Source organism: Hetaerina americana, unplaced genomic scaffold, assembly GCF_022747635.1.
Source record: "Hetaerina americana unplaced genomic scaffold, ioHetAmer1.1.p SCAF_3, whole genome shotgun sequence".
Lineage (NCBI taxonomy): Eukaryota > Metazoa > Arthropoda > Insecta > Odonata > Calopterygidae > Hetaerina > Hetaerina americana.
Genome location: NW_027286874.1, coordinates 50347018 through 50372052, shown reverse-complemented (window position 1 = coordinate 50372052; position 25035 = coordinate 50347018). Strand labels below are relative to the sequence as shown.

Here is a 25035-nt window from a genome sequence, read left to right as displayed (position 1 = left end):
TATTGTATCACATAACGATGATCAATTTTCTCCAGTTTCACAAATTCACTGAAAACCTTCACTATTTATGGCTGCCAAAAAAATACCAAACAACGCAGCTTCTTCAAACTTGAAACATGTGCTTGCGTATTGCAAGAATTGAGTACTTTTAGATACAATGACATTTTTCAAACAACTATCGCCAAGTCTAGGTCAGGCCGGGCACCTCTGAAACCAACCTCGTCTCATGGAATCACTAATAAAATTTGTTTCCAAAAATTATTTAATTGAGGTAAAGACGAGGTAAAAATATTTACAAAGTAATTAATTAAGTTTGTATATGTCAGAAGTTATTCAAGTAGTATTTTTTCAGCTTACAGTTCGAGTTCGGCGGGAAACGAGATTTGCAAACCTCGATACTCAGTTTGTTTGAATAAGCGATTTAAATCGATTGTCATCAGATATCTTGCGATATGATCTGCGGATTTTCGGAGAAGTTTAATTTGTGAAATTAGGGTTATTAGGTTAGCGAGAAATTGTAATAAGCGGTGTGTTAGGGGTAATAGCTGTAAAAATGTCTGCAGTATACGATCATTGCTTCAAAACAGTATTTAGGCTTACGCAAGAGGTCGGAAAGGTGTGTAGATAGTGAAACTACTTTGGGTAATGAGCTGGTTATTTTGTATTGGTGGCGGGTGCCTACAGACTTTTGAATATAGCTATCTACCCGCGTCCATTTATATTCTTAAGTTTTTAGCACATTTTTCATTATTTGTTTACTCTTTGAAGGAATAATTCTCCTTCATAGACTCATTCAATAAACGGTTTGCTAGAAAGTAACAGTAGAAGTATATATAGTAGTGAAGCAACCTAATTTAAATGTATTTTGTGAAAAAAATGCTCTAAATAAAATATTTATTTTCAGCTTATACGTACGAGGATTAATTCGACAAAAACTATTAGCACTAAAGACAGCGAAATAGATTTTGTCACAGAAACTGATAAGGAAGTCGAGGAAACCTTAATTCACGGTTTGTCCGCAGAATTTCCTGAACACAAGTGAGTGTCTATGTGTCCCCATAAGCTGCAACATGGTCGGTGTTTGCAGTGCTAGATTTGTGTGTAGATTTTGACGTACCTATTTAAGTCGCTTCGTCTCCTCAAAATGTATTCATGAGAAGGCGTAAATTCTTGGTATTCTCCTGATGTTTTCGATATGTAAGAAAGAATGGTCTATCCTATATTACCGAATCCGACAGAGACCAAAGTGTTTTAGACACAATTTTAATTAACTTATTAAGAAAACGAAGTGTGTTCTATCAGAGTAATCGAAATGTTAAATGTCATGTACTTGACCAATAGTAAATATTGACTTAGTTATTATAAATTCAATACCCACTTATAGGGTATCCGAAACTTTTCATGTTAACCATGGATCTCGGGTATAACGTAGTTGGATGCCTAGTGGAACTCATTACATTTAAGTCTCATACTGATCAAAAAATATTATCTTCTTTGTTATAGATTCGTTGGAGAAGAAAGTACATCAGACGGAAAGAGTCAGAAGGTTGTGTTAACTGACAGCCCTACCTGGGTAATAGATCCTGTTGATGGGACTCTAAATTTTGTTCATGGATTCCCTCATGTGTGTGTTTCTATTGCCCTTTTGGTTGAGAAAGTACCTGAAATTGCAATTATATATAACCCAGTATTGGATCAAATGTTCACGGCACGAAGAGGTCTTGGAGCCTTCCTAAATGAACAACCAATCAAAGTGTCGAAAACAGAAGGTAAGTACGGATATTGATATTATAAAGTTTGAAATGTTACTCCAGTATTGCTTTTGTATTTATAATGTCATTTTATGCTTTAATAGACCCAAATTTCCTGGAAATCCATTGCAACATTTTGTTTATGTCATAATAATTAGCTTGCTCTACAATATTCAAAGATGTTTGTTGCATTTTTTAAGTTGTCTGTGACGTATTTGTTCACATATTTTGTACTATCGTGGTAATTGCCATGGTGGGTTGGGAAAGCCTTGAATAAACATAAGTAGTTGAAGTATTTGAAATGTCTAACAATAGGCTTCATAAGGGTGAACTGCTTTCAGGTGCCATGCTTGATATTTAATTTTCTATGCTTTCCTTATCTATCTCTTAATTTTTTAAATTATTTCATAGAAGTAAAGAAACTCTTAGAAATAGTAAACATTAAATGGGCAATGTTATGATTGTGATATTTATTTGTATAGGTTTTTTAATTGCAATGGAATTGTGCAGATCAATTTATACTCTTCTGCCATTTATTTTCTGTGTATAAATAATAGGAAGCATTGTGTTGATTGTATTGTGGATATAATTATCTAATTGGTTTTTGTTGTCTGGGTATTGGTAATTGTCATTGTTACTTTCCTTATGCAGCCTACAAATACAATTTATGTTTTATATTGAATCATTCTTGTTTAATTTTTATTCCTGTAAAAGAAGGAAGAATGAAAAAGACTTCGTTTCCACAAGAGAGAATTCATTACTATCGACTGGTTTCCCTACACTGTAGAATCATCTGGACTGATGATGCTACAGTGTATTGAAACTAATAAATTAATATAATAATGAAAGTAATAAATTCTTTCCTGTGGTAATGCAATTACTTTTTGATTCTTCCTTCCTTTACAGTGGATTTCCACAAAGTACTAGCGTCAACAATCTTTCAAATTTTATTTCTGCATTGTTTATTAATTGTTTTCCTGTATTTATGTATTTATGAGGATTCTTGTTTAATTGATGCTTCCTCATCAATACTAAGGGATTGTGTGTTCTGATAACCTCCAGAGCTCCTCTGGAAGGAATGACCTCTTTATTTATTTTTGAAATTCAAATGATGACTAATCAAGCAACTACTGCCTTTCAATGTGTTATGTTTTCTGTATAAAGGCCTCTTGTCTCATGTGTCATGTTGCTATGAAGGAGCATTTGTGCATTTAATGAGTATCAGTTGCACTACGAAAAATCTACCCGTCTACTGCTGCACGTCAACTGATTACTTAAGGCAGATCCTTCTTTGAGCAAGAGGCCCATAATAAGAATAATAAGATTAATGCTCATAATAAGAATGATTTCATAACTGGCACTAGATTCCTAAGAATATTTTCCTGTGTTGTCACTTGTTTATGAATGTTTATTTCCTGAATGCTAGCAATTAAAAATGCTAAAGGGTGTCATGGCATGGTTAACATTCTTGCAGATGTTTAATTAAGTCAAAAACTGCAATGAAGGACTCCAAAATTACAGGCAAGGTAATCCCTGTAGTTTAAGAAACATTTTTTATTTAGGTTTGTCATCAAATTTTAGATCATGTCATTAATTCACCGTATGTCTATAAATATCTCTGCAAAGGGTGAAATTGCTTTAATATTTCTGTATAAATTGAGCATTGTTCGTTAAAAAATGCAGTGGACCAAGGTGGTAAAATGGGTGGCATGAAGCCTTGAGAAACATTCTTATCCTTGAAAATCTGTACCAGATGTTCTAATTGCTGGCTTACCTGATAACTTATTACATTGTTATTATATTCCATCTCTGGACAGAAAAGTCTAAATATAGACAATTGTGAATCACAGGCAAACATTTCTAAAGCTGTCTAGCTTCAACTTATGATGTTACAGTATTCACTTAGTAATGATTTAGGCAATGCCTTATAAGATTATGGCAATATCTTGCAGTAGGATAAGAAATCAAGTTGAAAAAATTTTACCACGTATTTAAATAAATTGAATGATTTGATAAGGTTTATTCAAGAATATGTTGCCAAGATTTGAAAAAGACATTCAACATTTTTTCATTTTACTTAGGATTTGGGGAAGTTATTTGAGCTCAAGGAAGTATTCTAGATGATATTTCATTGCAAATGTTTTTTTTGCAAGATTGTAAAAGTTTTTAATCATGTCACCATCGATTAAAGTTCATGCAAGCTTCAAAGGTTTTTGATTTAAGATCTGGACCATTTTAATTCCTGCGGGACTTTCTGTAATTTTTATGTTGTCTGAAACAATGAAGGAATTAAGTCAAGTGAAAGTCCCAGTGTTAGATGGATGATACACATTATAATTAGACTAAGTTGCTTATTGCTATGTGCTCTTTATTTCTTAGAATTGTCCAAGGCCCTGGTTTGTTTTGAGTTTGGGTGCAGCCGAAATCCTGAAAAGATGGCTTTTGTAAAAGAAAATGTACAGCGTCTTGTTCCTCAAGTGCATGGGTGAGTAAAAATAATTTATAGTAACAATTTTAATGACTGCTTATACTGACATGATCAAACAATTTGAATATTCATATCTCTTCAAATTAAAAAAAAAGGGTGCCTTTGACCATAAGTTGGTGTACAATAGGCGAATAAACTGTGAAGTATTTCTTTGAATCACCTGAGATGTATAGTTTCCAAACTTGCAATTAAAGGTAACTTATAAAATAACTCAAAATATCAAGATCATTTTTTCTATATTATGCTCCTATTAATCTTTCGTACAAAAGAATTTCTCTCCCTGGCCAGCATTAGGTTGAGCCTCTTTACAGTGTCATTAATGTTGAGTGCAAGTTTCATTTCACTACCTTGTGTAGTTTTTAACATTTACATTTTCCATCATTTTATTCATTTAAATAGGAAATGTAACCTCCTTTCCTCCTCTTGTAGCTCTGACCAATGGACACCGGAGAATGAGGGGCAAACATTCATTGATCAAAATTATGATATGTTATAACTTGGTATACTATATGTAGTGTGAAAGAAAAATGAAAAGAATATTTCATCATTATCGTTGAGGGACTTCGAGGCATTCATAGTTACACTACTGTGTAATTTTATTTGGGCCCATTCAGAAAATCAATGTGTATTAAGTCAATACATGTCTGCCTATCTGCTTTGAAATATTTTTATACTTGTAAATTTGCCCTTCTTTTCAATATTACTATTTCTCACAATTAAAAGACATGATAATAGGTTCAGATATGCAAGATATATATTCTTTCACTCTTGACAATACCACAGAATTCCAACATTTGCAAGCTACCAGAAACTACAAAAGAGTCAAGAATTGCAAAATTTTAATACATGTATCATGTATACTTCCACTTCAAATGGAATACCCGTTCACATTGGTTTACTGGTTTATCTATTAACAAAAAATCTTGGGTTACTAATTAAAAATATCTATAAACGTTTATGGCTGATCCAACATGATTACTGCATTTAGAATTACATGTATATGTGCCTAAGCAGGTTTAATGATTGCATTCATTTTTAATGAAATTGAAGATTAGATAGAAAGTAGAATTGTAGGCATATTCTGAGTTAATTTTCTCATAATACATAATGAAAAGGGATGATAACATACTATCAAGAGAGAGAGTAGTGCTACAAAGTTTTTGAGAAGGTGTGGTCCATATTATTCAAACAAAGACAAAATTATACCACCCTTAAGTAAAATGCAATGTAGGTATAGGTATTTTGTTTATTATAAAAACCATAAACACAGTAATCAACCCTAAGGTTGATTTGGTAGGTGATGATTAAGTTCACGAAGTACTAAGCCCGACGGCATGTGAAATTCGCACATCAGGGTAAGAGGGCCAGTTCCTTTATGGTTTCCAAAGAAGAACAGGTACCCAAAAGCCATACAGCTTGGGTTGAGCTGATCATGCCCAGTGAGGCCTGCCCAGGAATCGAACCCAGGCCCTTCGGTCAGTAGTCCAATGCTCTACTGCAATGGTGCAACACACCTTTTGTTTATTATGAAATAAAAACAGAATTACTTAATTCATGAATGCAATGATCCATAGGTAATGTGCTTAAACTTCTGCCAAATTTTGCTGACAAACCAATAAGTAATGAGGGTTCTCCTGCCTGTGTCACTGGGGTGGGCTCTAGAAGCCTACACCTTCATATTATAGCCTGAGATTACTCTTGTCTGGCATGACATTTCACTGTGACATATGGTCTTGAATTTAGAGCTAATGTAGCTTATTAAAACCACAGGTATTGCAATTTTCCACTAGATATTTTATTTCAACACTACCGGTTTCGATGTTTTCACATCATCATCAGGTGTGTGAATGATCACACACCTGATGATGATGTGAAAACATCGAAACCGGTAGTGTTGAAATAAAATATCTAGTGGAAAATTGCAATACCTGTGGTTTTAATATGTTACGCTTCCACCATATCACGCCTGAGACCTCATCATTCGTTCTAATGTAGCTTGTTTGATATTTTTAATTTGTGATAATCTTTTCTTCAGTCTTCGTTCACTTGGATCAGCAGCTTTAGACATGGCTATGGTGGCTTGTGGTGGAGCTGATGTCTATTTAGAAGCTGGCATTCATGCCTGGGATGTTGCTGCTGGAGATTTGATAGTGAGGGAAGCAGGAGGAGTGGTTATGGATCCCTCAGGTATGCAACATTAAGTGTTTTTGCAGCAGTCTTCTCCAGCATTTTATGTTCACAGATAAAATGACATCAGTAGCCAAAGCACCGAAATACTATTCCACTGCTCGTACGCATGAAAAGTTTGTCTACAATAGTTGTTGAGGCAAATATTTTAGAAAATTCCCAAATGTTCACGTTGCACTATATTTTGACATAGTTGCTGTAGTTGCAGTCTTTTTAATTTAACGAGGTCTGTTCAAAAAGAATTGCGAATTTTGAATTTTCGTGGGTTAGTATATTTGATTTTCAATTTTTTTGTGCCATTATATTGGTACTTATGTCTCTCACTTATGCAGAAAAGTTTGGCCATTTTGAATGTTCAGTTAATTGTTGAGAGCTGTTTTGCATGTGCGTGTTTTGGTTTGTCTTTGATTTTTGCCTGTTCCAAAAAATGAATTAAAGAGTCAGTATCAAATTTTGTGTGAAAAACAAAATTAAGTGCACGGGCACATTCCGAATGTTCACTGTGGCATATGGAGAAGCTAACTTGAACCGGAGCAATGTTTATCGGTGTTACAAAATGTTCTCAGAGGTTCGAGAAGATGTGAACGATGAAGACCGTGCTGGACACCTGAGCATGTCAAGGACAGACAAAAACATTGATGAATAGAAGAAAATAGTATTGGCAATCGTCGAATCACCATTAGAGAAGTTGCTGAGGACCTATAAAATCGATTGGCTTGTGCCATTAGATTTTTACCAATGATTTGGGCACGACACAGGTTGCCATGAAATTCATACCATAATTGCTCAATTTCGACCAAAAACAGCAATGCATTAACACTGCTAATGAGGTGTTGGACCCTGTCCGGGAGACCCAAATTGTTCCAGAGGGTCATAATTGGTGACAAATCATGGGTTAATGGTTATGACGTGGAAACTAAAGCTCAATCATCCCAATGGAAGCTACAGCATGACCCAAGACCAAAAAAAGCACGCCAAGTTCGGTCGAATGTGAAAGATTTGCTTACAGTTTTTTTCAATTAAAGGGATCATGAGTTCTTGCTACAGGGTAGAACGCTAAATAAGGAATATCACCTGAAAGTTATACGCAATTTGTACAAAGCAATCTGCCACAAACGCCTGGACTTGCGGAAGAACAAAAATTGGCTTTTGCACCATGAAAACGCACCTGGTCAAACATCGTTACTCATGCGTAAATTTTTGGCCAAAAACAAAGCATTAATGATTCTGCAGCCACCGTATTCCCCATATCTGGCCCCCAGTGACTATTTCCTTGTGCTGAAACTGAAGAGGCCTGTGAAAGGATGACGTTACACTACGATTGGCAAGATAAAGACTGCATCGAAGGAGAAGCTGAACAAGATCACAGAAAATGATTTTTTGAAGTGCTTCGAGGATTGGAAAGAACGTTGGTACAAGTATATAATATCTAATGGGGATTACTTTTAAGGGAACAAAGTAAATATTCATGAATACATAAATAATTTTTGAAGAAACATAAAGGTCACGATACTTTATGAACAGACCATGTATATGTTCATTAAATTGATAGAAATGCAGTATTAGAGCCATATTCAAGCATGTATAACTTTTTTTTTGATTTCTCCACCATTCTGATCTCTGTAATTTTTTACGCATTCAAGCTGATATAATTTTTGTCCAAGTTCCACAAAATTTGCTATATTATAAGTTCTATCAGAACTGTTAGTGTTTTTTTGGTATCATTAGATTATCAATAAACATGAATGCAAGTTCAAAGATCTGCAGAAGATACCATGACTAACTTTTAATGGAGTCATCCACTAATATGCATTAAAATGCAGTTTTTAATAATCTAAAAACTATAATATTCCTGATATCTTTAAAATTGCCACTTTCACTTAGAAGGAAAAACAAAATTTCATTTTTACAAAATTCACACTTAATAATGGATCTGCCCGTATTATTTTATGCTGATTGTTTCAACACTTCTTTTAAAATTACCTGTATTTTTAACTATTTCATATAATTTTTATTCAATTTTTAAAACTTAAGTTTTGTAAGACCACAGTAGAGTTCCCAAATACACAGAATGCTTGGTTACCTAATTATATTCACGGAAACTCAGGCTTATAGATATGAGTAAAGTTCTTATAAGTCTTCAGGTTGATCAGATCTTCAAATAGACTGCACATTATCCTTGGTATTTGTGTATAATCGTTTTTCCAGAGTGATTCCATTTTTATTGTGTGTATCCTATAAACAACATTCTGTTACAAACTGAGAAGGATTTTTTTGAGTTTCGCCAAGTTCGATGCCTATAAACTCTGTCACATTTACATTGGTTTTATTCTGTAGAAATAATTATCTGAGATTATACTAACATGAAATGGTGCATGATTCTTTGAACTTTCACTCATCACTTAATAACTTCTGGGATTGCTTCTTGTCGAAATTAGCTTATGGCATTAAACTGTTAAATGTAATATGTAAATGTATTTCATGCCTGATACATAATTCAAAATAGAGGTACAGCATTGCGATGGGTAGAGCTGACCAGGGATTGATTGCCAGTTACTCTCCCGGACAATCCTTTCCCAAATTTCCTGGTTTTCTTTGGTACCAGATCTTCGTGGGAGCTAAGCTAAGAGCAGGTCTCAGCCAAAAGCTTATGGCTTCCACTGCTTGTTAGGAAAAATAAATCAAAATGCATCTGCAATGAAATTCAAAGTCATAATGTGCTACTTTGATTCAGAACCATCATTTATTTAGAAATGTTCCCAAATATATTGCAATTTTTTTGCATTTGAATTTTGCTTATATTTTGCCTGCATAATTATGACGATATTTTGTTTCTGCTTAATTCATTTCTCTCTAAGCATAAAACAATGGCCATGGAGATCATATCCAGTTGTAAAGAACCAAGTTCAAGTAAACTTAACTATTTTTATAAATTTAAATTTGTTGCAAAGTATAAAAATAATATTTTTACATATCTCCATTCATAAATGGTTATTCTTAAATAAATTCATCTGTATATGTTACATCGAATAGGTACTAAGTTAGTGACTTTATGCAAGTCCTTTTTTTTTTAAAGAGTTGCCACCTATTCAAATACTGAAAAGAAGAAATAAGCGATGTGAAAATCCAAAATTTTGCAAAATGCAAATTCTGCATCAGGTGTTGGGATTAGAGTTGTGTAAAGCTTTATCTTAACTGTTTTCCAAATGTGTCTGCTGAAATTCTTGCTAAGCAAAACCCTGCATTAGTGTAATGGAACCTAAAATACAGAATTATGCATTTCATAAAGCCCCGATCTTTATATATTAATGATTAATACAATTAATGCGAAGCGTATTTTTTAATACTAATATCTATCCAGATAATCAAGACTTTTTTATTAAAATTTAATCCATAGGAGGCCTTGATGACACATCTTAGTATCAATTTTTTATGAATGAAATGCATTTCATCATTTAAATGGAATTTATCTCATCATTAGAAAAGGCTAATTAGATATTGATGAATGGAAGGTGATAACAAATTTCATTACATTAAAAAACAAATCCAGTAGTAAGAACTCTATTGCACTATAAATGCATAGTATTATTAAGACTACAGAAAGTCCAACTAATAAGGAGTGCTTTGAGGGTGGACATTTTAACTTCATTGATATAGCTAATGAACAATTTTAGTTTTTTCATTAGTTTAAGCTATAGCTTACAAGGAGTGTCATCCAATCTTTCTTCAATAGAGCTGAAGCTTGCATCTAAGATGCAACTTATACATTCTCTTAAAAAATATAGGATTTTTGATAAGGGAATCAGGGTAACAAAGGATTTGGTATTTTTATATAAAACTGTTTCAGCCATTGCTTGAAGACATATTTCCATTATATGGACAAATTTAAACACTGCAATCCCAAAAATTACTATGTATTTTCCACTTCCTCGATCATGACATCTGAGGATTCCACACCGTCATGACACTGTGATCATGGTAATGGAAAATATGTTTTCATTTATGGAATAGCAATGTTCTTAATGAAATTTATGGAGTAACCGTGTTGTTATTGGTCTTGACTGTATTTTTAACTAGTGATAAAAGAGGATAGTATGTGATAAAATTCTGATAAAATTAGAAATGCCCAATGAAAAAGATTCACCTCTTTATTTACGAGGTAATTTTTTTGACATCTCACATGCAGGCCCTAAAACCTAATTAAATTAATTCCTACTTTAACTTTTTTATTGGTGAAGAAGTTGAAATGATTTTTTTAAGAAACTTAATGTTTTGGAAAATTTATTGTAAAATCTATTAAAAATTGCTTATTTTTGCTCTATATTTCATTTTATGTGGCTTTTGCAGAAAAATTACGCCAAGTCCTTTTAACTATTATTGAACTTGGGCTTTAGGAATTATGTATAAAAGTGCAGGTAAATTGAGAAAACTGTTATATAAATTTTGCTAATGGAAAAAGCAAATTTAATAGGTAGGCTTTAACGGGTAATCATCAAATTATCAAATGGCTTGTTCTCCTGGCATGTGAACATGCATAAGAATGATCCCCGCAGTAAATAGTAGGCTGACAAAGCTGGTTAATAGATTTAAGTATCATTTTCAAATAAGACCCATTTAGGAATTATCATTTATCATAAAGAAATTCAATGCATGATTGATATCCTTGAAAATATCCTGCCTTGTATACTTCTGACTGGAGCTCAAGTAAAGTATGGTTAGTAAATTTGTAATTGCACATCGTGATATCATTTTATGCATCATTTGTTTGTGTTTACTGTAACAGTAAAGTGAACCATTCAGCTATGCTTAAATTTAATGTATTAATGTGCACCTTTGTAGTTTAAATTTGCAAAATGTCATTGTTTGATCATTTTAAGCATTGTGGAAAAATCAATGGTATATAATAGGATTGGTGTATCAAATTTAATGGTAATGGGTGAGAGAAAAATAATCTGCACTCCGGTAATCCTGGATTTAGTGTGCCATAACGAGAATACATCTTGTATATTAGAATGAGAAATTTGTTTTTCATTTTTTTCCATATTCTAGGAAGTTCAATTTTGCCCTTGCAAAAAATGACTTGTGTATTGATGAGGCAATTATAAGTCAGGGAACTAAAAAGGTGTACAAATTTTAATAAAATCATTTGTCTTGTAATCTGATTATAATTGTTAAACTAAATTTATGAACACAAATTAGTATCTTGTGAAATTTTGGTATGTTAACTATTTACTAGTTTTTTTTGTCCTTCTGCACGAAAAATATGTCATAGCATTAATATAGTATTATTTGACATTTAGGTGGACAATTTGATGTCCTCAGTCGTCGAGTGCTCTGTGCATCAACCAGAAGCTTAGCAGACCAAATGATTAAAACTGTTACTCAGTATTATCCTCCTCGAGATGATGCTGAGTAACCTCAGCATCCTTGAGATGTAAGTATCTTTTAGAAGAATTTGAGTCAACTATTATACAGGGTGCAGCTACATAACTTCCTTTTTTATGAAGCAGAACCCCTTTAAAAAGGAAGTGGTTTTGAAGCGCCGTGTATATGAAGCATTAGGGGCTTCTTAGTCCTACTTTTTAGTCTTTCTGATAATGGGATACAAAATAAAAATCAGCCAAAGGAAGTATCATATCGTATCCCATTAACCTGTACTTGAGCAAAACTGGAAATTTTTCGTTTGATTTGGAAATCAAGTTGAGAGTATTATGCTGTGATTTGCTACTCACCATTTGAGATCCTGTAAAAATATGACCCAGTGTTTAAATATATCTCCAAATAATTGATTCTACTTGTATGAAAAAGAAGGTAAATGAAAGGAACCATAATGAATTCAAAGGCTTAATCCATTTCCAAATTTCTATAGGCTGGGAAGGCTTGTCAATGAAATCTCTTTGCCTTCTTTTCACAGTAATGTTTTTATAATTGATCATTTAGAAAGACAAAGCGACCTTGATTACACCAAACCTTTAGTCCCATCCCATATCCAGGTAACCCTTCAGCAGTGCAACTTAGCATATCATGAATTCTATTTAGAAAATTATTGCATTTCATTTTTAGACTGGTAGTTGGAGGATAATTTTTCTTGATTATTTATCTTTTTAGAAAATAAGAACATCAGACTAAATGAGTCTTTTCATGATATGTGTGGTTATCTGTGAAGTTATCGCCTCTTATGTGTAGATGATATCAACTCTTTTATGCTTATAATATTGTCATTCTGTTTAGATAAGATTTGAAAAATTAGGAGCATCAGATGTTCACAAAAAGATGAGACTGTTTGAATAAATGCTTGATTTTATTAGTTACCCTTTAATCATGTTTTTTGCTTTCAAAATACAGCCTGTGGCTGCCAATGCAACACTCCCAATGGTTTTTCCAGCTTTCAAATGCTGCCTGGGATGCTTCTTTCGGGATGGCCTTTAAGTCTCTGCCGTACACTTTTGTTGCATGTCTTCAATAGCTTCAAATCATCATCCTCTCAAGGTGGATTTCAACTTAGGAAGTAAGAAAAAGCCTGCTGGAGCAAGATCCAGAGAGTAGGGTGGCTGGGGGATCACCATTGTTGCTGTTTTTGGCCAATAACTTGTGTGATGGTGCATTGTTGGGATGAAAGTACAAAGACTTGTTTTTCTACATTTGTGGTCTCTTCTGCAACATGATGTGTCTTCACCTTCTCTCAACCTCTAATTAGTCCTGCCCATTCACTGTTTGTCTTTCAGGAAAATATTCTTAATTAATAATCCCAACCCAATCGAGGAAAACAATCAACATCACCATCACATTGGATTGCCACAACTGAGATTTACTCGGTCATGGGCAAGATGTCTTCCACTGTGAAGACTAAGCTTTGGTTTTTTATCATGACGATAAACCCAGGTTTTGTCACCTATGATGATTGTGTTTCAGAAGTTGCAGTCATCGTTTTGACAATCGAGTTGTTCCTGGCTGATGTCAAGACTTTTTTGCCTCTGTTCATCCATTAACACTTGTAGCACAAATTTGGATGCAACACACTGCATGCCCATAATTTCTGTCAAAATGGTGAAACATGATCCAACGCTAATGTCAACTTCATTGGCAATCTCCCCGGCAGTTTACCCATTGTTTGCACTCATAAAATCATTCAAAGTGTTGACATTGGTGTAGTTTGTTTTTTTTCAAATGCCTCTTGAATCATTTCATAAGTTCCAGAGTCACTTTTCCCAAGGTTGAAACAAAATTCAATGCACAAGCACTGCTTCTCTTACACCTTCATTCTCATCAACACAAGAATTAGTACAGCAAGTATGTGCAAGCTCAGACAAGAATCTCTGTTGTGCAGAGACAAGTCAAGATAGGGTCATGAGCAAGGTGGTGTTTTACTTCTTACAGATACCATTAGAAGGCATCACCTCACTGGTTGTAATCTGTCAAGCAGTTCACGCCTGGAAGGACAAGTCTCATTTTTTTTTCTACAGATCTTGTATTTAAGATTTGAATTCAGAGCTTCAATGGCTGAAGAAAGATAGCTTTTGGGAGGGTCTTGGACCATTTACAAAAAGGAGTTAAGGCTGGCAGAAGTTAAAGTCCTATGTAATAGCTCTCAGGGGCTGTCCAAAACTTAACTTAATGGGTTGACTAACTGTGGTGATGTTTAATTTAGTCATGAGGAATGCCAAAGAAGAACCATTAAGCTGTTGCTATCCATCATTTTCTCTGGCATGAAAATGATGTACATGCATAATGAAGCTCTGGGGGGGTTGACAATGGTTGTGCGAAGCTTCATTATTAATGATTTTAGAGTGGATTAGCTCAGATTATAGTGACTTGAATGTTGCTGAAAAAGATTCATTTACTGAAATCAGAGTTATAAACATGCATGCAAAATCTCTCTAAAAGCAAATCCTCCGCCAGAAAAATGATTCTTGTGTGTTTGTATGTACTATTAATCATGTTAGAGTATGGCACATGATTACTTATGTTTCCGAGAGGATTAATGGTAATAAATACATGGAGCACAGTTTTTCAAAAGATCCCATGTCTGTTTGTATAACTTTTGCAAGCTATCTCAATGTCTACATGGATAATTTAAACTCACAACTAAGACTTGACCTTTGGAAAACTTTGGACCCAGTAGTTTTTTTACGGCATCAATTATACATATAACTGACTAAGGTTCTATTTCGTTATGTAATAAAATCATAAATGCACATGATATAAGATATCTCAATAAAATTTAAAAGCATATACATTTTTCAGATACATTGCAATTATATTCAGTAGTGCTATTTCTGGATATGGTTATAACTTTTCATTAAGTTAATTCATGCTGCATTTATAAAATCTTGAAATAAATAATATTTAATTTTTTGCTGCAGAAATTCTTTTGATTTTTACTTCCATCAAACCAAACTATTTATTTGTTTCAAATTCTTTGGCAAACTGTTGAAAAAACTGTTCAATAAAGAATTATCATATTTTTTTATCAACAATACTCCTAGAAATTTTGATGTTCCTTTTTGGGTAATCCTAATTGAATGCAATACACTTGTCTCATATTTTTGTCATCTTTGAAAAACTTGCCCAAATAGATGTCTTAATAGGTCCTTCAAAATCTCTTCACCCACCTTCAACTTTACTTCTGATCATGAAATATTCTTTCCATGAATGAGTTTATTGACATTATGGAACAGGAAAACATGTGGCTAGGCCTGAATTGCAGGGAGTATGAAGAATGCACTTCACCTTGATTTTCATGAAGTATTCGGAAGCAACATTTGTGATGCTCAGTCATGCATTATCATGGTGCAACATACAGCCTGTTGCTTTGAAATGTGGCTTTTGTGATTGATGTGATTATGAAGAATTTTCAGTTAATTCCTTGAGTATATATCATACACAGTTTTGTGTACTGGCATGGCATGCTAATGCGTCATTCTATTAATATCGAAAGGTGAGATGAGCATAACTTTCCCAGGAGAATGCACCACTTAGGCTATTTTTGGTGTCGGTAATGTCAAAAATTTCCACAGTTAACTTAACCGGTCGCTCCCTGGATCAAAATGATGTAGCCCAGTCTCATCTGCATTGAAGGCTGTGAAATTAACTCATCTTTCTGTAACACGAATTTCATCTACGAACAAACCTGCACACAAACATATGTTTTGTGCAGTTTTTTTTCTATCACACAAATGGTTGCACCTAATGAAATTTTTGATATTTATAATTGTGCTCAATGTTATTCTAAGATCCTGTCACCCAATAGCAGCAGTTGTGTTCATGTGTACTTAAGTTAGGGCAGTGACTGAGTTCCATTTATGTTCCTTCTTTTGAGGTTGTCTCTCCTCTTTCAACATTTAAATCATATACTAACTGTGCTATAGGAAAGAACTGACTCTTAAAAAGCCTCGTCTAAAATTTCCCCCTCTTTCAGACCTAGGCTGCTTATTTGTTCAGGGGAGGAAGCACAATATCATCACAAAACCACTTATTACCTTCATCATTGCCATTGGCAAACTGAATGTGGCAACTTGCAATGGCTGCCTTTGATGCAATACCATAGTCAAAATAATGCACATATACCAGATATGCATGGCAAATGTAGCTAATAGTAAATTTTTGAATTTATTGGCAAAACATAATGTAATTAAAATATTTATGATCACTATCACTCTTTATTGAACAGCCCTTGAATATAAATTTATCCTCATTTATTTTGCTCTTTGTTTTAGAGTTTTTCATATATGTGCAGCTATAGTGAATATCCAACACATTCCTCGTAAATTTTCATGGGACTTAGTATTTAAAGGGAATCTTTTTAATTTACTTTTTGCATGATCAGCCAAAATAATTTTATGTACCCACGGAAGTAATTTGAAATCATTAAAAATTAGCAAGGAAAGGAAGTTGTACAGTATACTAATAATGATTCTAATTGTCCTTTTTTGCCCTCTAAATATTTTTATGAATGGTTTGAATGAATCCCAAAATAAGATTTGAATCAATATTCAATTATGACTGAGTGTCAATTCAATTGTAAAACCATGAATTTTAATTTCAAACATGTAACTTGACCATTCTGATTCCTCACTTATTTCATCCAAATTTGAAGTAGCCCATAATTCACTTTCATTTCATCCTATAAAAGTTCAAGGAGCATCCTACAGTTGTTATGAAATTTTCCATTTTCAAATGTGCTGCTTTGGTTTATTTTGAGCTAGCATCATATTTCATTAATCCTTGATTAACATTGGGACATCAGAGTTCAGCAGTGGGCACTTCATACATCTGCTGTTTATGTGTTCTGCATTTCCGTGCTATTGACTATCATCATAAAATGAGTCAGCAGTGATCAAAGTAATCAAGAGATCTATGATTACAATGGTACAGAATATAAAGCATGGGCAGAATAAGTAGATTTATCTCATCTAGTGTGAAAGGAGTGATTTCTAAAAATCTTTGGCTTCTTATTTGGCGTATGAATGAAGGGTTGAATAGCCTTATTTATGTCATTGTGGTTTCCCACGCTCCCCAGTCCAAGAATTGTTTTTCTTTTTTAACTTGTGGACCCCAAACCCTTACAGTTTTCATCCATCCATCTTTTGGTGCATGCAGTGAACTATGAAACCCTTGCACCAATTCACTTTATTTAGTGCCATTATTTCTTTAGTTATTACAATGGCTAAAATTTCTTTGGTCCTATGCAAATTTGCCACCAACATGTACCATGCACTGACTAGCACTTGTCATTTATGCTACCCACTAATGTAATATGGGTTTTTTTATTCATTCATTAATATGCTAAAGTACTAGAGCAATCTTGTATTTATTATGTATTTGTGCATGCATTTCCCCTGATATTGCATTTTTCTATGTGAAGTTAAAATGAAAATATATTTATTAAAATCTGCTCCCAAAAAAAATGGCATGGCACTATTTAAAAAAATATATATGTTGAACTCAGAAATGTCATAAATGCTCTAAATTGAAATAAAGTTTTTTAAAATAACTTTTTTTTGAGTTTCTAGAATTTTATATTGAATGAATGCAAGAATGTTGATTTATGGCCATTAAAATTTTCTTCCTAAGCAACCGTAAATTAGCTTGTTTCTTTGGAAAATTAAATATTTTTACTTGATACAATCATTGATCAATTCATTGTATATAACATAAGAAAAGCAAGTTGAGCTTGAATATCTGTAATGTTAATCAAGTCATTATATTCAATAGTTATCTGAATTTAATGCATTGTAAATTTTGAAAGTAAATTATCATTAAAAGTTAGTTGAATTTTTAGTTCAAAGGAACAGTTTAAATTTAGTCCTTAAATGTGACCTTATTTGGTGTTTTAAAACTGGCTGTTGGTTATAAAATCATTAGTTTTTAAAATATTTCAAAATTTTTTTCCTGATATTTGAAAATATATTTTAGTGCAAGTTGTAGAGTTGAAATGCAGATTTCTAACTTATTAATCACCTCTTTTTATTGATGTATCAAATTTTTGTGTAGCATTTGTTATCATGTTCCATATCCATGTTATGATTACACAAGATAGTTTTTCTCTTTTTTATGGTCCCTTTTATGTGATTGATATTTTTTTTCTTTTTAGGGTTTGTAAAAACAGTTGGTGTAAGGCGGAGTCAGAATGTCATCCATAGTTTTCCATTGTTGTTTTTGTTCAGAACTGAAATTTATGTAATTATAATTTAACTAAAATTGATTTTAAAATATCCGAGTCCACCTTAAAATTTTATTGTCGTAAGTAATGAGCTTCTGGAACTATTGTTTGATATTTCTTAATATGTGAACATTTTTAACATTTTCTGCATTTTTGTCCTTAGTTCATTATTTTTTATATGTAAAGCATGTATACTTTCCATTGTGGACAAGGTGAAATAATGGAAATGATGTTTCAGTGGCAAATTCTTGTCTTAATTTTTGCAATGGCATAATTGTTTGATGTATCTACGTCATGGAATAATTTGAAATTTTTTTTTTCAGAAGTTTAGATTGATTCTTTTAACTGTAGCCATTTTAGATATGTGTTTTATAGTAGAGGTGTATTTTCATGAAATAATATTTATTTAGTGGTGCTTAATTGGTGGCCTGAGATAAAAAGTATGTCCACCCAAATATATTGGTGGAAATAGAGCATTTATCATAAAAAATATGGTGAATAAAAGGGGATCATATTGCTTTGAAATTTTGAGTGATAGATAATATGTTTATTCCTCAATTATTGGAACTGTGAATGAGCTGTTGTAACAAATTGGCAAATTCTGAGGTAAATTTCCTGGTCAGGTGCTATAAACTAGTATCTAACATTATTAAACAGGGATCATTGTTTTAAACTTATGCAAATTTATTGCAGCGCCATTAATACTCTAAACTTAATTTCTCAATAAAGTTTTTCCTTCTTTAAATGGTTGAGGCTCTTGAAAATTCTTGACTTTGAATTTTTTTTTAGACGTCAAAATATTGTGTACAAGCATAGAATTTAATAATTTTAAAAATAAACTGCAGTTATATATTGTAGTGGAAGTGCTCCATTCTTGTGATGTTTGCCTCATTATCAGTAACTGATTTCAATTTAGCTAGTGCAGTTTCTACTATTCTGCCTCTTTGTGTTGTCTGCGTTTGATAAATTAACAATTCAATGAAAATAATATCTAGTTTTGATAAATGGTTGGATTTCTATGCATTTAACAAACATTGACTGGTTACAGTGTATACTGAAATATATTTATGGAATATAATGGTTTGCTTGTTAGTTAACTCTAATTCACTAATAAATTTAATTTCCAATTAACAAAAAAACAGTAAATGCAACCTTGTATTTTCAAAATATCAAGATTCCTTTCAGAACTATGTCTAATCTTTTTACCTTAGTTAAATAGTGATGATTCAAATGAATGTAACTTGAGATTTCATCTTATAAAACCATTTAGTTCATCTCTCTTATTTTAACTTGAGAAACTGCGAATTAGATCATTATTGCTGCCATTATATGACATCATGTTTGTCGGCATGAAAGTAATATGTATGCAGAATTATTTTATGATTTTTTTAGCTTGTCAGATGAACAATTGGGATGAAAATGGCATTGTCCACAAAAAGTAGTGCGTTTAAATATTTTGTCATTTGATTTGCCATGGAAAACAATGTCTATGCAATATTCAATACATATATACCTTGGCAGCTCTCTGCTACAAGGCTCTATTGTTAATATCCTCTATAGATTTTGGGACTGAATGTGCCCAAGGGTATACTTTAATGAACCTGATGGTTCACTTAGCATAACTTTTATACACTTGGGAGCTTCTGCCAATATGCAATACAAGTCTCATAGAACTTAGAGGAAAACTATTCCTGTTAAGTGTTAATCTCTGAATTCATTAAAGAAAAAATGAATGAAATATTTATGTAAAGATGTTGAAATTAAATGCCAAAATGAGATTAATTCATCTGACATCATGTGAACTTGGGTTGTTAATTTTCTAAAAAGGAAAATTTTATTTTCTATATGTTAGGAAAATGCAAAAATGTGTCACTACTGAATTCTCAGGTACAAACATGGATTTTCTGTAGAAAACAAGCCAGGTTGATTAGCCTGATGGTTAATATGCCCATCACCTATCCTCAAATTTTTATGTTACCAAAGAATTGCGTGTAGAATGTTACTGAAGAGTACCATGTCAAGAGGTTGTAGTACTGTTGGTGTCGTATTTATTGTTTCATTTCCTGCTCCAATTTTCAGGAATTTTTCTGAATGCTTTGCAGAATTCATTGAGTGCAGATATGAAAATGTACCCTTCATTACCCTGTGCATTGTGGTTATCTGTGATAATTGGGGTTTTATGTATGAGTAGGGGAGTAGCTATTGTGTTCTTTTCCACTTATGGAAACAGTTGTTTGTCTAAATTTGAAGTTAATTGCAGGAGACGGTAATTGACATATTGCTGTGATAGATGTTAGTATTTTAGTAAAATAAAGGATTCAGAAATAATTTTATTATAAATGTTATTTTCTCTATAATAAATGGCTTCATACTGTTGTGACTTGTTAAATGTTTTTATCCAACCATGCCAAATATATGCATGTATATTTTGCTTTTTCTAGTTAATAGGGTATTTGACACATTCACTTTTGTTTGAATAGCTATTCAATTGTATGGGGAATTTTGCCAAATGAAGAAACTAACAATATTGTTCACTCAAATTAACAAGATTTTCAAGTGAGACACTAATTGTTAATATAAATTATTTTATGAATACTTGTTAGTTATGTAGATAATATGTATTAGAGGCTTGTGAACTAATCGTCCGTGTGAGATAATATTGAAAAGTTTAAATGAATACATCATTTACATGATATCATGTTATTTTCTATTGGTTAAGAAAACTTTAACTGCTCATTTATGATTCTGAAAGTTGAAATTCCACCATTTAAATATGGTCTGGCATTGTTGGTTGATAGTGGAAGTACTGCATCATTTAGATATTCTTGGTAGGATTTCCTGGCCACAGTGTGATAGAATTCAATTCGTTTCTGATTAAAATTATTGTTATTTCAATAATGGGAAGAAACAATACAATAAATTGGAATCATAAAAGCAAAAATGGCTTGGAAAACAGTATCCAGTATAAGGAGAAAAAATAACTTCAAACATGCAAGTGATGCAAATGGAAACATTGTGGAAATATTGTTATAACTTAAAAACAGAAGATGGAGAGGAATATTGAGTAGAAATAATATGGAAAAACTGGTGAACAGACAGAAGCATAGAAAATGTAGCTAAGTAAGGGATAAAAATGTGCCTAATATTGGAAAATCCTTAAGTTTTAAAAGCATTCCAATATAGTTATTCAATGCTTGCTTAGCAAGTAGTCTTGCATTTATTAACCACAGTAATTAAATGCTTGATGTAAAAGGGAGAAATATCCAATAATGGAAGCTGGCTCATGTAGTACCAATGTACAAATAGGATTGATGAAGGAATATCATAATTATTGTGGAATTAGTATAATGCTAGCTATTGGAAGGATGTATGGATGAATTATGTGGGATAGAATAGGTGTAACATTGAGGGGAATTGGAGTGAGTTCACTTTTATCAAAATATTTTCTGGTAAAACGAGTTTTATGCATGGAAAATCATAGGATAGGACTTATATTCACAGGACCGTATGTTTATAGACCAATGAAATAAAACAAGTGTTCCCATCATGAATCTTACATCGGATGTTAGAGTGAAGTGGATTTTCACAAATATGGCAATGAGGAGAAACCAATATTGTGTTATTGAAAAGTTGAATAGGCAGTCCACTAACAACCTCTGTGCATTCAACGAGGGGGTAATTCCAAGGATATTGCATATCTCAACACTTTTTAAAATATAAATTTATAGTAATGAAGTAGCAATAGAAGGTCAAAGCAATTATGGCATTGGAACGGACAACAAGGTGACTACCTACTTACATGTACTTTGTTTTTTGTGTTCATCAAGTTATAATAGAATGAAATGAGACTGTAAGATGAGAAAGTTACTAGAATCAAATGAAATGGCAGGCCTTCAGGAAAAGTGTAAGAAAAATATTTCGAAGTTGGAGAATCAAACAATAATATCAATATTGGTGGAGGTATTGTCAAATAAGTATAAATATTTAGGTGAGACTATGTCGTGAAAATCATACGATTGGAAGGAATTGTCTATAAGAATAGCACAATACAGACAAACTAAATAATTTAAAGTCCTTTTTTTGACTGGAAAAAAAGAGTGCATAACATATCATCTAAAACATATTAGTGTATAAGAGTGGACAAAAATGCAAACATATCAACCAACGCTCCCCATAAAAAAGGATTACCTAACTTAGGGAGGCCCTTATAATGTCATTATCATCAGTTTGGCCCCTAGCTCTAGCGGCTGCTATTGGGCTGGTCCGAATCAGATCGGCGCATCCGGGGCCGGTTGGGGATCAAAGCTCAACGGGTGGACCATAGCAACAATAGTGGGTGCGCTATTCCATCGAAACATTATACACACTCGCTGGCCACGCTCGTCTGGCCGCATTTTCAGAGCCGAAATTTTTCCGAGTTTTTTTTTTTTTAATTTGCGGTTGATTCGGTGACCTGCTGCAGATGCGCTAGTACACTGGCATTACCAGCATTTCGATTTGTATCCATCTGAAGCTCGGGAGCTGGACGGAAAATTGAATAACAGAACAAGGAAGAAATTTTTACTGTTTTTCAAATCCGTAGTAAAACAATGATGGAGGTTCCCATTGATGATTACTGTCTTTTCACAAAAAAATTATCGTGCAATGTTATCTCTTTTTAAATATTTTACTCGTAATATCGGTTATTATTAGTCATCAAAAGGGCATGTTATTTCCATTGTCTTAGGCGTTATCCCCTTCATGGTACACAATCTATCTTGCAATATTTTGCGTGAAAAGTTAACAGTTGCACATGTGTTGCTATTTACATTTATTTAATCTTGAATCATTTTCTCTTCATATTATTTATCGATAAAATTTTCTATTTTGCTTACTTGTACTCATATCCGTTTAGATTGTTTGCGTGACGTTTTTTCTTTACTGGCACTCCTCTTGCTCTCTTGGAATAGTATATTCCAGTACTCGGGAAATGTTTTGGTGATATTTCCATACGTATTTTTAATCCAGTTTTGATAAAGCTAGTTCTTGATCAAACCATCCTTAATTTCTTTTCGCGCACTATTTTCTTGTCTCTCTTGCTTTTTGGCCCTATTTCTAACAGATAGTTTATTCACCTTCTTGCTTTATTTTTTCACAACTTGTTTAGCTTGGTAGCCGCTATGATCATCATAGTTTTCTTTCTCAGGGACTTGAAAATCAACAGTTAAGTTTTAAATTCTTCTAGCAGGTTCATGAGTATGTGACACAGATGGTCCTATCTACCCTCTTGTAACATCATACGAAGGAATTTAAAATTGGAAATCGCATTATGCATAGTAAAATCTTAAAATAATAAAAATGAGGAATCATCTGAAAGTTCCTGAATAGCCCTCCAATTTTAATTATTAGAAATTATATCTTTTAAAGCTCTAGGATAGTAATAGCAATGGCTTAAGCTATTTTCATCCTGGTATCGTATGGTATTGTAGATTAAATTACATTAAAATTTGTAGCGTTACATGACTTTTATATAAAAATATCTATGAACTTTTATCAAAATAAATCATTACCGATTAAAAAAAGGCACATTAATGAATTTTTAAATGAGTGAATACAGGCGGTATCATTTTCATTTCACCAATGGCTCTTCTAAATAATTTAAATATTGCTTCCAAACGAGTCTAGAATCCAGCAAACTCTAACTTTTATTGAAAACAGAGAAAAATGTCGTGAGAAAAAGGAAAAAATCATTAGTAGATGGTTAGGAAAATTCGTGTTTCAGCCATCATTTCCTAACTGCCTTGCCGTGCAGAGATAGCCTTCAGGTGAATGACTGCAGTTGGATAAATGTGTGTTATGTATTATCAATGTTTTATCGATATATTTTATCTAGCAAAATGTAGTTTTTCGTTCTAAAAGAAACTGCTCCCTTCGAGAACGTTCGTAAATCTATGATAAGTAAAATGTAGCAGCTGTGCAAGCATTTCCAGCACACCCATCGGAGCTTCTTTGTTCAAACTTAAATGAAATTTGCGACATATAACCGCTTATTTCATCGAGGACCACGCGAGGGCGAAGTTGTAATCACCGAAACAGCGTCGACCCCATTGCCAATATAAGTGGGACACGGCTTCCTCCTTTCCGCCAACCCTTCCCCACCAACCCACTCCATCCCCCATCGGAAACCTCAGCGGTCGGGGGGGGGGGGAGGCGGCGATATGCCTGTCTCCCTCGCCCTCCGTAACACTCACCCTCCAACCCCACTCCGCCCTTCCCGCTGACCCCCTCGCCTACTTTCAGCATCCGACACCCACGCGGCGTCGGCGCCGCAAAAACCCCCCCGACAGCCTACAACCACCCCTTTTCCATCCCTCCCCGCCTTCTTCTCTCTACCGCGTTTGGCTCCCTCCCTCCTCGCTCGCTCATCCGCTCCCACGCTCCTGGCTCTCTCGCAGACCAAAGACATTTCGGGGCAATCGTAAGATAAGAACCGTTTCGTTTTTTTTTAATTTTTTTCTTAGTAAAGGGGGTACATTTTCGGCGCCAGAGTGTTCTTCCTCGCTGAGCAAAACTTTCGTTTTTTTTTCGCCCCACTAAGGACCACGCGGACCAGCACAAGGGCCGGAGGATGAGGTGGCGGCGATTCGAGAAAGCACGCGGGCCCCGTTTATCGCGAAATGGCGAGGGTTCGTGCGTCGCGGAGTAGGGACGCGATGGAGTTGGAGAGCGTGTTGTCGAGCTGGCGACGGGGAAGACAAAAGGAAATGGAGGCGGGTGGGTGGGAGGAGGCGAGAATTGTTTGGGGACTGAAATAGGGGGTGAGTGGGAAGGTGAATAGAGAAGCACAGGGAAAGGGTGCAAAAATAGAGGGAAGGGTTGCTGTTCTCATGGTTATTGAAGTTTGACTATAGAAGCTGGAGTCATGTTCGGAAATAGTTATTGCCGTCATTCTGGGAGTCGGAAATCAT

The 25035-nt window shown here is 33.7% G+C and overlaps 1 protein-coding gene across 1 annotated transcript; it reads left to right on the top strand.

Annotated features, from left to right (window-relative positions):
* The first annotated feature begins 443 nt into the window (after positions 1-443).
* Positions 444-20416, top strand: LOC139690392 (inositol monophosphatase 1). The gene is made up of 7 exons (XM_071587824.1): positions 444-616; positions 905-1038; positions 1504-1769; positions 4131-4236; positions 6275-6426; positions 11727-11860; positions 18020-20416. The coding sequence occupies exons 1-6, from the start codon at positions 554-556 to the stop codon at positions 11840-11842; spliced, it is 837 nt and encodes a 278-aa protein (XP_071443925.1). The 5' UTR covers positions 444-553; the 3' UTR covers positions 11843-11860; positions 18020-20416.
* The last annotated feature ends 4619 nt before the right edge of the window (positions 20417-25035 follow it).